General features: G+C 35.7%; 1 protein-coding gene across 1 annotated transcript; it reads left to right on the forward strand.

Annotated features, from left to right (window-relative positions):
* Positions 1–1,287: 1,287 nt before the first annotated feature.
* Positions 1,288–1,807, forward strand: LOC103974674 (arabinogalactan protein 23-like). The gene has a single exon (XM_009389546.3). It carries the CDS (start codon positions 1,391–1,393, stop codon positions 1,565–1,567), a length of 177 nt encoding a protein of 58 aa, XP_009387821.2. The 5' UTR covers positions 1,288–1,390; the 3' UTR covers positions 1,568–1,807.
* Positions 1,808–14,969: the final 13,162 nt, after the last annotated feature.

Raw genomic sequence — 14,969 nt, forward strand, 5'->3', positions numbered from 1 at the left:
GAAAATTACTAGTGTATATAGGATAAGGTTATTTTGTTAAAAAATTCTACACTGTTGCCTTCCTACGATATCAGATTTACTCAGCTGGGTGTGTATAATACTAAATTGTGTACTATTTGTTGACTAGAACCTAAGTCATTTTTTTATTATTTCTTTTACTGCTCCTTTGCATGTAATATATGGAACATGATAGAATAGAAACTTGGAATGCATTTCAATTTATTTCATATATGTCATGAGGGTGAGTGGGTTAATTAGGATGTATAGATGGGGGAAAGATTTCGATTGCTTTTCAGGGCTATTATTACCACTGCTCTATATTGGTTGTGGTGAGCTTGTCTTTAAACATGAGTCTACATCAATCTTGACTCATGATATGATCGAACACCCTAACAACAGTGAGCAAGGTAAATCTATGATCTTGGATAGACCATAGATAAGATGGTTGAAACTTAATAAATGATACTAGTAAATATTTATTTGTTGGATACATATTAAAAGATGAGATCAAGATGATTCATATGAAGTCAAAATCAGAGATATTGATGTGAATTCTATGCAAGATTATTCTTGGATGATGAAAATTTTGATAGAAATATTTGGTGGTATGTCCTTGGATGCTTTGAATCGTTTTCAAAGCATTTGTGGTATGGAGGACGGTTAGATTCTAGTGGTTCCTTTTCTTCCTATTCTATCAGTCGGCCATCTCACGTGTCCATCCTACCCTGCTCTCTCGCTCTCTCTTCGTTTGCTTTAAATATTAACTTGCAGTTGTAAAGACGTGTACGTCTACCACGTCAAAACCATGGATGGAAGAAGAATTCATCAACTTCGCAAGAATTTGGACAGAGTTTAAATCTAAAAATAATCTCTCTTCTGCTAATGTATGTATCAGTGCTTGTTATGAACAGCTTTGATAATTCCTCTCCACCGGCCATTCATCGTTGCAGTGTGCTACTAATTGTTCGGGCAGTCCTAATTAAACCACATTGACATGGGGCTCACATGACAGCGAAAGCCATCAGCCACGCCATCTACATGCAATCAGCACATCTCCAATTAGACTCGCTATTTCTGGTTGTGTACAATTAACCATTGATGTGTGGTCAATAAAACCTCCACTGACCATTCGCATGCAAGCACGTAACCCTTCATCATCTCGCCGACATGACATGGCCACCTCCACCACCCGGAATGCGGAAGCCCAAAGGCCACAAATCCTCAACTGCATTCCACGGGATCAGTCAGACCACTAAAGGGTCCTATAAAAACCCCTCCCACCCCCCTACCTTTCTTCCTCGGGTCTGCATAGGAGAGACGAGCCCTACCATCTTTCTCATCTCTTCCACAGCTAACGAGGAGGTCTCCGCTCGAGTTCTCTCGCTCAGCAATGGAGATGAGAAAGATCGCCTGTGCCGTCCTCATCGCTGCCGCCTCGGCCACCACCACTCTGGCAGCTGAGGCCCCTGCCCCTGGCCCCGCCAGTGCTTCCTTCGCCATCAACCCCGCGATGGGGGCCGCGATCGGGGCCTCCCTCCTCTCCTTCTTTGCCTTGTACCTGCAGTAACCTCACAAGAACAAAGAAAGAAGGAAGGAAGCAGCAGCAGCCGCTTCATTCAGGGAGGGTTTGCTGTATAATGGTTCTTGTCGTTGACATCGATCCGTATTCTTTCGTTTTTGTTCTCCTACTGTCATTTCTTTCTAATTTAATTGATGTCAAAGAGGATACGGTGCGTGGTGTTCGTACTAGTGCGATTGGTTAATGAACCACAAGAAATAAAATCCATAATTGGCTACGTATTTATTTTCGGCATTGCTTTGGTTGGAGATCTTATGGTGTGCCTGCAAATGCATGAGTCGCACACCGGATCACCTCTCTCTCTCTCTCTCTCTCTCTGTGACGGGAGTCCGCATATGCGAGCAATTTGATTTCGACCGCCAACCATAACACAGAAAAGCTTTGAGCAATTCATTGCTCATAATTACTTGGCCCTTGTAACTCCGATTCCCAAGAATTCAACGATTTGCTTAGCGTTTATCTTGATTGTCGTTTTAGGGTCTTTCCTACTGTGATTTCATTGTCAGGTTTTGAGATATTCATGCCAGAAAGCATCATACATAGAGGAGGTTTAGAAAAAAAAAAAGCCCCGAGATTAAGATTATTATCCGTCGCAACTAACAGGAAATTCGATCCACCGATTACCAAACCTTAAGAACCTGATGGCTGACAAATCATCGACGATCATGTTAACCTGATAATACCTTATTACCTCAGGAGCTCTACTTGTTTCTTCGATGCATGGTAGTCTGTGTGACCCGATCTTGTTCACGTCTCTCTTCCCAAATTACGAACACTCGGAATAATTTAACTGAGACAGACTCAAATCGTAGTGACAATCATTACGGAGTCCAATATAAAAAAAATGCGATGAGTCCATATTCAAAGAATATATAGCGTACATGAATTAAACAGTATGAATCAAAGGAATCAATGTTTTTGTAATTCTCCCCTTCCGCGCACGTGTTCGTCCATCATCCTCTTGGGTAAAGCACAAGAGATCTAAGATATTGATGGGATAAAAAGAGATAACAAACTTTATATACAAACAAATATAAGTAGGTTATAACACACAACAAAATTAAATAAAATCATAATAAAATATGACACCAAGATTTACGTGAAAAATTCCTTTAATGTAAAGGGTAAAAATCACGGGGCAAACCAAAGAAAATTTACTATAAAAATAATGAATATATAAATCTCAGAGTCTCTTGCCCAAAACCTAAGCAGCAATCACAAAAGAATAACTGACATACAAGGATTGTGTTACTATACATAATATAAAAAATCTCCCCAAGTAATCAGTGTTACTATGCATAATATAAAAAATATCTCCAAGTAATCATAATGAGAATCTACTATAGATCTGATCTAACCTGAGATGAAAATACTGCCTAGATGATTGAGAATAGTCTCTCTGCATTATCCTTATCTTTTTTCCTTTCTTTCTTTTGTTTTTCTACCATTTTCTCATCTTTTTTTGAATCACATTATTGTTGTAGTTTTTTGCCCCTATTATTGTAGTTTTCTCCCTCTTTTTTGTAGTCTCTATTGTTGTTAAAGCCTACTATGGGCTGAAGTAATAGGCTGTTAACCCAACAACCTCCCCCTTTAGCCCATAAAGGAGGTTATCTCATGACTCCTCAACGTGAAATCATGCCGATCAACTATTGGCACATCTCCTACCTTTCTTTCGGTAAAGTCTTTGTTAACATATTTGCTCCATTATTATATGTATGAATTTTCTGAAGTTGCAACTATTTCTCTTCAAGTACATTTTGACTTGAAATGAAAATGACACTCTATATGTCACAATTCACCATATAGTTTTCTTGTTTCAATTTAAATTCTTATTAAAATTCTTTCATCCATAATATTTCTTTATAAATATCTGTAGTAGTAATATATTCTGCCTTTGTGGTGGAGAAAGCAATATACATTTACAATCTGAATTACCATGACACAACTTCCTCTGCAAAAGTAAGTACAAAACCTGATGTGGATTTCCTTATATTTATATATCTCTTGTCGTATCTGCATCTGTATAACCTGTCAGCATAGATGGTCCATCTTTAAAACTTAAATAAACTTTAGAGCTTCCTTTGAGATATCTAAGGATCCACTTCACTACTACCCAATGCTCTTTGTTTGGATTTGCAAGAAATATGCTAGTTACACCTACTACATATGTGATGTCTGGCCTTGTACATATCATTGCATACATTAAACTTTCAACTATTGAAGCATAAGAAATCTTTTACATTTTCTTTTTCTCCTCGTCACTTAACGAACTCTATTCTAAGCACAACTTGAAGTGACCTGCAAGAGTAGAACCAACTGACTTTCCATTATTCATAGTGAACCTTTCCAATACCTTCTAGATGTATTTCTCATATGACAATCAAATCTTCTTATTTTTTCTATCATGGGAAATCTGCATGCCTAGTATTTGTTTTACTGGCCCCAAGTCATTTATTATAAAAGACTCACTCAATTCCTTCTTCAACGTGTTAGTTGTAGACATATCTTTCCCAAGGATAAGCATGTCATCAACATAACATAAGAGAATAAAAAAATCCTCACCAAATCATTTGATGTGTACACAATGATCTGAAGCTATTCTTTTATATCTATTTTCAGTCATAAATGAATTAAACTTTCTATATCACTATCTTAGAGCTTGTTTCAGTCCATACAAGTTCTTCTTCAACTTATAGACAAAGTTTTCTTTACCTTTGACTTTGAAGTCTTCTGGTTGCTCCATATAAATTTTCTCCTCTAAATTACTATGAAGGAAAGCTATCTTCATATCTAACTACTCAACCTCTAAGTCCAAGCTAGCAACAATACCAAGAGCAACACGAATAGAAGACATTTTAATAATAGGAGAAAAAATCTCTTCAAAGTCAATACTTTTCCTTTGACCAAAATCGTTTACAGCTAATCTAGCTTTGTACTTTAGTTGAGAACAATATTCTCGAGACTTTTGTAATCACTGATAATTTCTCCCTTAATATAAATTAATTACTATAAATGATGTATTGTTTTATTATTAAGTTCTATGTTTCTGTACTATAGTTAAGGAAATGATTAAATTTGGTTTCCTTAATTATGTGAATAAGTTAGGAATTCTACTAATCAATTAAATTATTAATTAATTTATTTTCTAATGAGTGATTTGATATTTAGGAAGTAAATAATTTATATTCCATTTTTGTGTGTGAACTATAAGAAATGAATATTATATTACTCCCTTTGTGTATGAAAGTAAAATAAAAATAAATAAAAAATAAAAAATAAATTATTACTTACCTTTCGAGGAGATATCATCTTCTCTTATATAAAGGAGGCTACTCTCTTTCACTCACCAAGCCTAACAATGGGAGGATTGAGGAGAGGACTTCGAGATGATATGGAGAAAAGGATAGTCGAAGAAAGGTATGATCATTTCTTTTTTTAATTAGCTTTGATTCATATTTTGAAATCTTGATATTAAGATTGTTATGATTTTATGATGCATAATGATGTTTTAATTTTAAGTTTTCATGATTAGTAAATAATGATAATTATTTTGTGATGTTAGAATGATTATTTGATTTATATTGATCTCTTAAGCTTAAGTGAATTTTAATATTAATTTAATTATTAAAATTCTTATTCTTGGATTGACATAATAGTTTTAATTTATTTAATTAGATATATTCATGTTTTTAAGAATTATGTGTGAATTTCTATAATATAATTTATTTTAAATTTAAGATCATGAATTTAAAGTTTTAATTAATGGATTTGAATCATTCTTCAATAATTTTAAGAGAAATCTAATTGGGGTCTTACTTGAGTCAAGTTGATATGTCAAACTGAATCGACTTAGCCCATGTGGTCATATACGACTTAGCACATGTGCCCAAGTATAATCTAGCTCTTGTGATTATGCATGACCCAACTCATGGGTAGGAGCCAGCCCATATGACAAGGTACGACTTAATCCATATTGTCAAGCATGACCCAACCCTTGTGGCTAGTGTAATATCCCTTGTTTCTAAATTTTCGTACAAGTTTCTAATTGTAATATAAGTTTCCATTGTAAATTCTATAGAAGAGACTAAATATAATTCTAAGAACCTATTTATAAAATCTAGGGACTTGTTTGAAAAAAAAATTGAGGACCTATTTGTAAACCCTGAGGACCTAATCATAAATATAATAATCCAAGGAGTAAATTATAAAATACACAAAATAGGAGAAATTTGGGGCTTTGGGTTTTGCTCAAATCATCCCATTTGGGTCAAAATTCTCAAAGGCAAGTATTCTAACCCCATCCTATAGAAATATTAGTCATGTTTCTCATATTAATTATGAATAATTCGAAAGATTTCTGCTTACAACCTAATATTTTTCTTGTTAGATACAAAACTATGAATCTAATTTTTTTTGGTAAACTGACCTCTATACATTATTTCAGACATAACTTTTAGCACCAAACTTAGATTTAGGCAAAACCTAGTACATTTGACATTAGACTCTTAGACATTTCTTTTGACACTAATATCGAAAATTTTGGACACTGAATACCTACCCTAACTTTTGTTTCAATTAACCCTACACATTCTGAAAATATGGACCATAACTTCTGATCTTTCGATACTAAACTGCTTATAAGTCATAGTTAGAAACTCTAATTTATGCAAAACTTATTTTGTTGGAAACTAGACTAATAGATCTTTCTTTTGATATATAGATCGAAAGATTTAGAGTCTAAATGCCTACTTAGTTATTTATTGAATCTGACCCTATGAATTATGCAAAATAGAGATTTTATTCCTTGACCTTTGGTTACCAAATTGTTTGTAACTCTCTTTTAGACAACTTCAATTTGTATGAAAATTATTTTACCTAAAATTAGATTGAAATATCTTTCTAATAATATATTTTTTGGGTAAATTATAGCACAATTGATAGTTTGAATTATCTGTTTAATGTGCCTCTCAAATTATGCCAAAATCAAACTTTGGTCTATTTCGCTTATTCTTATTTTATTCTCTTTGGAAATTGATTTCATCTAGTATTCTTGTGATAATTATGCTATATGTGTTTGCTTGGAATCCTTGTATGCTTTTATCCTTAAATTGTTTGTAATACTTGAAACTGATTATGTAAAGTTTATATTGTATCGCATTGTTTCGTATGGGCACATGTATGTTTCGTTGTTCTGCATATGCTTCCGATATGTGCCAAAATCCTTATATACTCTTGCCTTTATTTTCTTCAAATTTGAATGCATTTGTGAAATATTATGTTTACATTGTATTAACTCATAAAGGCATATATATATGTTTCATTGTTCCGAATGTGCTAATTTTATTATTCACACCATCCTTTTGTACTCTAGTTTTTGTGGGATACTGTGAATCTTTGCCAGAAATGGTAAAGAGAGTTATGTATAAAGCCCATGATGCTCTGCTGGTCCCCTCTGACTTCAACTAAACGTGGGTGGATGGAGCTCCCAAACATGAGAGACTTATGTCTAGTGGTCATTCAAAAATAGATGAATCACATTCTGTCTATGGTCCCACTGCACCTTTTGTATATTTGATATGATATCAAGAGCTTTATTTATATATTTCTATACATGCTTTGGATAAAAATTATATGAATGAGACATCAAATGTGACGTTTGAGCTTTTGTTTCGTATTTGTTCTTTAATATGCTCCAAAATGGCTCATATGCCATTGATATGCTTTGAAATATTTCATATACCATTGATAAGCTTCAAAATATTTTATTCCTTATTTATATGCTCTGAAACATTTCATATGCCATTGATATGCTTCGAAATATTTCATCTGGCATTATTATGCTTCGAAGTGTTCCATATGCCATTGATATGCTCCGGAACATTTCAGATGCTATTGATATGCTCCAATTACCCTGTGCTCCATTCATTATGAATCAAATATATTTGATTGAAATGTCATTTGTGATTCTACATCTAATGACATTATATTTATGAATTCTTGTATTCTGTCTTGCATTTTGATATCTTATTTGTTTGAAAATTATCCTCTTTTGTCATGGATATGTTAGTCGCTACTGAGCTTTATATGCTTACTATATTGCTATATAAAATTTTCAGGATAGCTTATCGCTTGCTTTAATATTAAAATTGGGCTGAAGTAGTGGAAAGCTAGAAGATTTTGGGCAGATCTTTATTAATATATATGTTTTTGTTGTATAAGCACACTCTATATCTAATAGAATATTGACGACAAATCTAAACTTATGGATTTTGTAAAAGTTTAAAGGACCTCTCATGTTTAGGATTCTAGAGTGTTAAGTTTAATTTGTGTAATGATATAAACTTGTGGTAAACGTTGGTTTTGTGATTGTATAGATTCCCACACTTATGGATTTTTGTTGTGGTTAATGTTTTGGTGAGTTGGCTTCAGATTTTATGAATCATCAAGCGATGTGTTGTATGATTATAAACTACACAGGTTTTATGGATCGTTAGGTGTTTGAATATTTTTAGTATCCTTAAATGTTAGTTTGGATCCTGGATTTATTTGTGACGAAATTTTAATATTATCGATTTGAGGGGCATGACAGAGGTGGTATCAGAGCATGTTTTGAGGGTCACTGAAATATTTAATATGTTGATGTGCAAAATATATTGAGGTCTAGTGAACTAGGGTGACGAGAACATTTGGTCTAAGGTAAAAATTTTCTTTGATGCCTTTTAGAAATCTAGGGTGACGAGGACATTTGGTCCTCCTACTTCATCTAATTCTAATTAATTAAGGGGGATGAAAGAGTTGATCGGGGATATTAAATCGGAGTGGCGCAATGAAAGCATGGTGAACCTAATACATTGGTAGCAAAATAATGACAGAAAAATGGATAATGCGAATGGAGAAGATATTTGATGTACGAAATTATTCTGATGATCAAAAGAATTTCTGGAGATCAAGGGCAAAAATGATAAGGACAAGTTTACCAATAAAAATATGATTGGAAATGAATCAAAAAGTCATAACAAGAGGGTCAAGACATCTAAATTTAAAAAGGGAAGTCACCACAAAAGACTCAATCTTGTGTAAATACGAGTTAAATTATGAAACAAGTTTGTGTTTGTGGATGACTAAAGTCTATTTAGCTTGTGGGAAGTTGGATCATGAATCAAAAGACTACAATTTGAACAAGACACTACCTCCTAATTCATCAGCCAATGTCAAAGTGTATATTATCACTATGATTCTAAAGCTTCTGAATTAGTGGTCGAAGGTATTATTTGTTGAATCTCAGATTTTGATAATGAAACTAATTGATAAGTGTTTATGATTTAATCTGGGTTTTGAGTGACGCAAGTAGCTTTGATCAGGGAGAGACAATTAAAGTGGGAAGAATCATGTTGGGCCAGAGAGATATGTCAAAAAATTTAACATCGAACCAAAGGATTGGTCGACGTATCGACAGAAAGCTTTGGGCCATGAGTTCGGGCATCAGGCCAAGAAGAGCAGAAATTATGCCAAGAAAATTGGAGTTGCAGAGGTCAACTAGTTGATTGAGCAATAGGCCGCAAGAGAGGACGATGCACCAAAGAATCAGATGAAGCGTCGAAGAATTGGACGAAGAATCGAAGAACCAATAACATGCCAAACAACATGATTCAAGCTTTGTAATAATTGTCTAGATTAAAGTCAATTTTTATATGTGCAGGATTAACTATGATAGTAAGGCACAAAGTAAAATGATGTCCCGAAGTGAAGGACGCGATTTCGTTGGGAGTTCGAGAGTTCGTCGGAAGTCCGGACGTTCATCGGAAGTTATGCTAGAATTGATCGAGAAGTCCAGGAGCTTGTCGAAGAAGCTCATTGGAACTTGCCAAGAAGATCATCGTGAAGTCCAGGAGCTTGCCGGGAGTCCGTTGGAACATTGGCAAGAGTTCATCGAAAGTTCGTTGGAAGATCGTTGGAAGCTTGCCGAAAGAAACCTAGACTTGCGGACTTTGTTTAGCTTAGTAAATGTCTTAAAATTCATAGCCAGCACATAATTAGGATTAGAATTGGGCCAACCCAATTAGGGAACAGTGGGGCCCAAGTTTGGGCTGTGTTGGGCCAAGAGAAAGGCTCAAACAGTGATCAAACAGGTGAAACCGTCGTGGCATAATCTCCGAGACTGTGTCAAGCGGTGGTACCGCTAGTCTGGGAGATGGTACCACCCAAACACAATCTTCTAGGTGGTGGTACCACCCAAACATAGTCTTCTAGGTGGTGGTACCACCAGACTGGGCGATGGTACCACCCAGTGTTAGGTTGCAAGCGGTGGTACTGCTCGTACCTTGAAATTTCAGGGGATTTGAATTTTGACTCTATTTTTGAAGCCATTTGGGGTCTATAAATACCCTAGTTATTCTTGTATGGAGAAGTAAGAAAAGTGAACAAAAACTCTATGTTTCTAGAGTTGAAAACTCTTGTAAAGTATAGAGTCCCTCCTCCTAAAGTTTAGAGACAATTCTAAGGGAAGCTTTGTAAAAAGGGGGTATAAAGGTTCTCTCTTGAGCCTACAAAAGGAGATTAGAGTTATAAGAAGGAGGTTGATCTTCTCCTATTAAAGGAAGATCGTCAATGGATGTCGATAGCCTCAATGGAAGGGGAATCGATAAATTGGATGTAGGTCACGATGATCGAACCACTATAAAACCTTAGTTTGCATTTCTATTCTTGCTATTTACCATCACTGCAAACTAATTACTTGCTTTACTTCCATTATGCTTACAAATATGATTTCAAAGTTAACATCTCTCCGAAATAGTTTTCATCGAAATCGGTTTTAATCGAACGAAGAATTTTTAAACCAACGTAATTTTACCACTGCACTAATTCACCCCCCCCCCCCCCCCCCCCTCTTAGTGCCGACTTGTTCCTAATATTATTCATGTTTATAAAAGAATGCAAAAATTTGTTTGACCATGGGTCTCATCTATGATTTAATTCGTAATATTTTGCTTATCACTTGGGTATTCAACCTAGACCATTGGATTATATGCTATATGTAAATACGACTATTGGAGATTTTTTTAATAAGTTTGATCTGATCCTCTTGTCTGATTTCTATTGGAGAACATGAACTTTTTATTGATTTGGTTCTTCTAAAGATTTAGGGTTTTGATATTATACTTGGTATGGATTGGCTATTTTCTTATCATACCAGTATAGATTGTTACACAAAAATGATCACTTTTTATATATTAGATCAGCCCATCTTTTATTTTGAGAGTATTGGACATGATTTACCTCCTTGCTTGATGTATCCTATGATAACTTGCTCGAATTACCTCCAGACATGACTTTGCTTTTGATTTGGTCCTTAGGATAATCCCAATATCTAAGCCTCTCTACAGAATGACACCATTTGAGTAAGTGAAATTAAAAAAGCAACTACAAGGACTATTAGATAATAGTTTCATTCGACCCAGCATTTCAGCCACTCTTGGATGACTGGGTAATTGTATTCATTGTTAACATATTAGTATATTCAAAAAGTAATCAGGAGCATGAGAAACACTTGAGAAATGTATTATCCATACTAACAGAAAAAAAGTTATATGTAAAGTTTAGCAAATGTGAATTTTGGTTTCATGAAGTTACTTTCTTAGGCCATGTGATTTCAGGGAAGGGCATATCTGTTGATCCAAAGAAAGTGGAAACTGTAGTTAAGTGGGAAGTACCAACAAATGTGGTGGAAGTTAGAAGCTTCTTGGGCATGGCAGAATATTATAGGAGATTTGTGGAAGGATTCTCTCAAATTGCTCAACCTCTCACCCAACTAACTCAAAAGAATATGAAAGGTGATGATTGTGAGCGAAGTTTTCAAGAGTTAAAATGAAGATTGACTAGTGCCCCGATTCTCACTATTCCAAGTAGTAACAAGGGATTTGTAGTTTATACCGATGCTTCAAGAAAGGGCCTTGGATGTGTTTTAATGCAAGAAGGGAAAGTGATTGCTTATGCTTCCAAACAACTAAAAAGTTATGAACTGAATTATCTAACTCATGATTTGGAATTGGCAACAATTGTTTTTGCTCTAAAGATTTGAAGGCATTACTTGTATGGGCGGACATTTGAAATCTTTACTAATCACAAGAGTTTAAAGTATATTTTTACTTAGAAAGAGTTAAACATGATACAACAAAGATGGATATAACTTCTAAAGGATTATGATTGTACCATTCGAGCAAAGCCAATGTTATAGTTGATACACTTAATAGAAAATCTATAAGTTTTATGGCTAGTCTGATTGTGAAGTAATGAAAGTTATTAGAAGGAAATTATGATTTGAATGTTACGAGGAAAGGGCAAAACTCAATGATATTGATGGCCTCTATCCAAGTGCAATCTGACCTCATACAACAAATCAAAGAAGGACAATTACAAGATCTATGTTTAATCTACTTGAGGAATAAAGTAAAAAAGGGATTGAAGCTAAATTTTTAAGTTTTAGATGATGACCTATTACGATTTGGGGATAGGGTATGTGTTCCAAATGACCCAAATATCAAGAACCAAATCCTGAATGAAGGTTATAATTCAAAATACACCATGCATCATGGTAGCACTAAGATGTATAGAGATCTCCAAAGTCATTATTGGTGGAAGGCATGAAAAGGGAAATGTTAGGATTAAGAGGTCGGCACTAAGAGGGGGGGGGGGGGGGGGGGGTGAATTAGTGCAGCGGATAAAAATATCAATTTCAAAAAATATTTCATACGGTAAAAATCGAACTTGGAAGTGCTTAACTTAAAAGCATGTTCGTAAAGGTGTGCAGCAAAAGTAATGAGGAAGTAAAGCATGTATGGAGGTTCGCAGTAAGGTAAATAGCAATAAGTAAATGCAAACCAGAGAACACGTCAATTTTATAGTGGTTTCGTCGTCATGACCTATATCCACTCCACTGATTCCTCTTTCATCGAGGCCACCGGCATCCACTAACGATCTTCCTTTATAGCGAAGATCAACCTCCTTCTTACGCCTCTTTTCTCCTTTTACCGGGTTTAGGAGACAACCCTTACAAGCACTCACTCTCCTCTTACAGAATTTGAACATTTAGGCTAGAGGAGGATTCTCACAAGAGATTTCTATAGTATTTTTCTACTTTTGAACTCTCTATGCTCGTGTATTTTAACCAGGGATGAGAGGGGTATTTATAGGCTTTAAGTTCATTCAAACTTAGAGCCTAAAATCATCTCATCTCAGGTTTCCCGGGCATGGGCGATACCATCGCCCAGTGTCAATCTGACACTGACATTGCACTAGGCGATACCAATGCCCAGTCTGGCGGTACCATCGATTGGCGTGCTATGCTAGGGGGTACCATCGCCTGACACACTCTCGAAGATCGTGCCACGATGATGAGACTTCTTGGGGCATTGTTTGGGCCTCTCATTGGGCTCAACACAGTCCTTACATGGGCCTAGTTGGCCCCTAATTGGGTTGGCCCAAATCTAAACCCAATTACATGCTAACTATGATTCCTAAGACATTTGCTAATCTGAATAAGTTCTTATGTCTTGGTTTCTTTCGATGAGCTTCCGACAATCTTCCGGTGAACTTCCGACGATCTCTCGGCAATGTTCCGATGGACTCCCGGCAAGCTCCTGGACTTCACGACGATCTTCTTAGCAAGTTCCGATGAGCTTCTCTAGGAAGCTCTGAAACTTCTCGGCTGGGTCTGCCAGAACTTCCGACAAACGTCCGGACTTCCGACGAACTCTCGAACTCCCAACGAAGTCGCGTCTTTGACTCCGGGACTTTATTTTGCTTCATGCCTTGCTATCGTAGTTAATCCTGCACATGTAAAAACACACTTCGATCTAGATAATTAATACTAAGCATTAATTATGTTGTTCGGCATGTCATTGGTCCCTCGATGCTTCATCCGATTCTTCGGCGCATCGTCCTCTCTTGTGGCCTATTGTCCAATCGGCCAGTTGACTCCGCAACTCTGATATCCTTGGCGCAATATCCGTTCTTCTTGGCTCGATGCCCGAATCCATGGCCCGAAGCCTTCTGTCGATACGTTGAACGATCCACCGGCCCGACGTCCAATCTTCTGACATGTTTTCCTCTGGCCCAACATGATTCTTCCTACTTTAATTGTCTTATCCTGATCGAAGCATCCTGCGTCACTCAAAACACAAATTAAATCATAAACACTTATCAATTGGTTTCATCATCAAAATATGAGATTCAATAGGAAATTGCAATGTATGTTTTAAAATATTTGACTTGTTAGTAAATTAAAGTAGAACACTAGAGACCTGAAGGTTTGTTGCAACCTTTAGATATTCCTGAATGGAAATGAGAATGTGTTACCATGGACTTTGTTTTAGGACTACCCAGAACCTCTAGAAAGCATGATGCTATTTGGGTTATCATTGATAGGTTAACCAAATTTGCACATTTCCTACCGATCAATATGACTTATTCTCTAAATAGACTTGCAGATTTATATATGAATGAAATAGTAAGACTTCATGGTATTCCAAAAGAGATCATCTCTAACAAGGACTCCAGATTTCTCTCTAGATTATGGAGAATATTACAGGAATCTATAGGCACTAAAGTCAAGTTTAGCATTGCATATCACCCTTAGACCGATGGTCATTCAAAAAGAACAATTCAAACACTTGAGGATTTGCTTAGAGCCTATGTTATGGATTGGAAAGGTGAATGGGATAAAGATATTTCACTTATTGAGTTCACTTATAATAATAGTTATCATTCAAGTATTCAGATAGCTCCTTATGAAGTTTTATATGGGCGGAAGTGCAAAATGCCTATATGTTGGGAAGAAATTGGTGACAGAAAGTTATTAGCACTAGACAAAGTATAAGAGACTACCGATAAAATTCAAGTTATAAGGAAAAGGTTAAAAACTATTTAGAGTCATAAAAGAGTTATGCTGACAATAGAAGATGAGATATTAAGTTTCAAGTCGAGGATTTTGTGTTCTTGAAGGTCTCCCCTTCCAAAGGCATTGTAAGATTTGGGAAGAAAGGAAAATTAAGCCCAAGATTTATTAGACCTTTTGAGGTCCTTGAGAGGGTTGGTTCTGTTGCTTATAGGATTGCCTTGCCACCATCGTTATGCCAAATCCATAATATATTTCATGTTTCAATGATCAGAAAGTATATACCTGATCCCTCTTATATCATTAAGTATGAGCCCATGGAGATCGATAAAGACTTGTCTTATGTAGAAGAGTCCACTCAGATTGTTGATAAGAAGGAAAAGATCCTAAAGAATTGAGTTATCCCTCTAGTTAAAGTAATCTGGAGACATCATTCTGGAGAGGAAACAATCTGGGAGCTAGAGGAGGAAATGAAGAAAGCTTATCCTCATCTTT

This window comes from Musa acuminata, chromosome BXJ3-9 (genome assembly GCF_036884655.1).
Source record: "Musa acuminata AAA Group cultivar baxijiao chromosome BXJ3-9, Cavendish_Baxijiao_AAA, whole genome shotgun sequence".
NCBI classification, from domain to species: domain Eukaryota; kingdom Viridiplantae; phylum Streptophyta; class Magnoliopsida; order Zingiberales; family Musaceae; genus Musa; species Musa acuminata.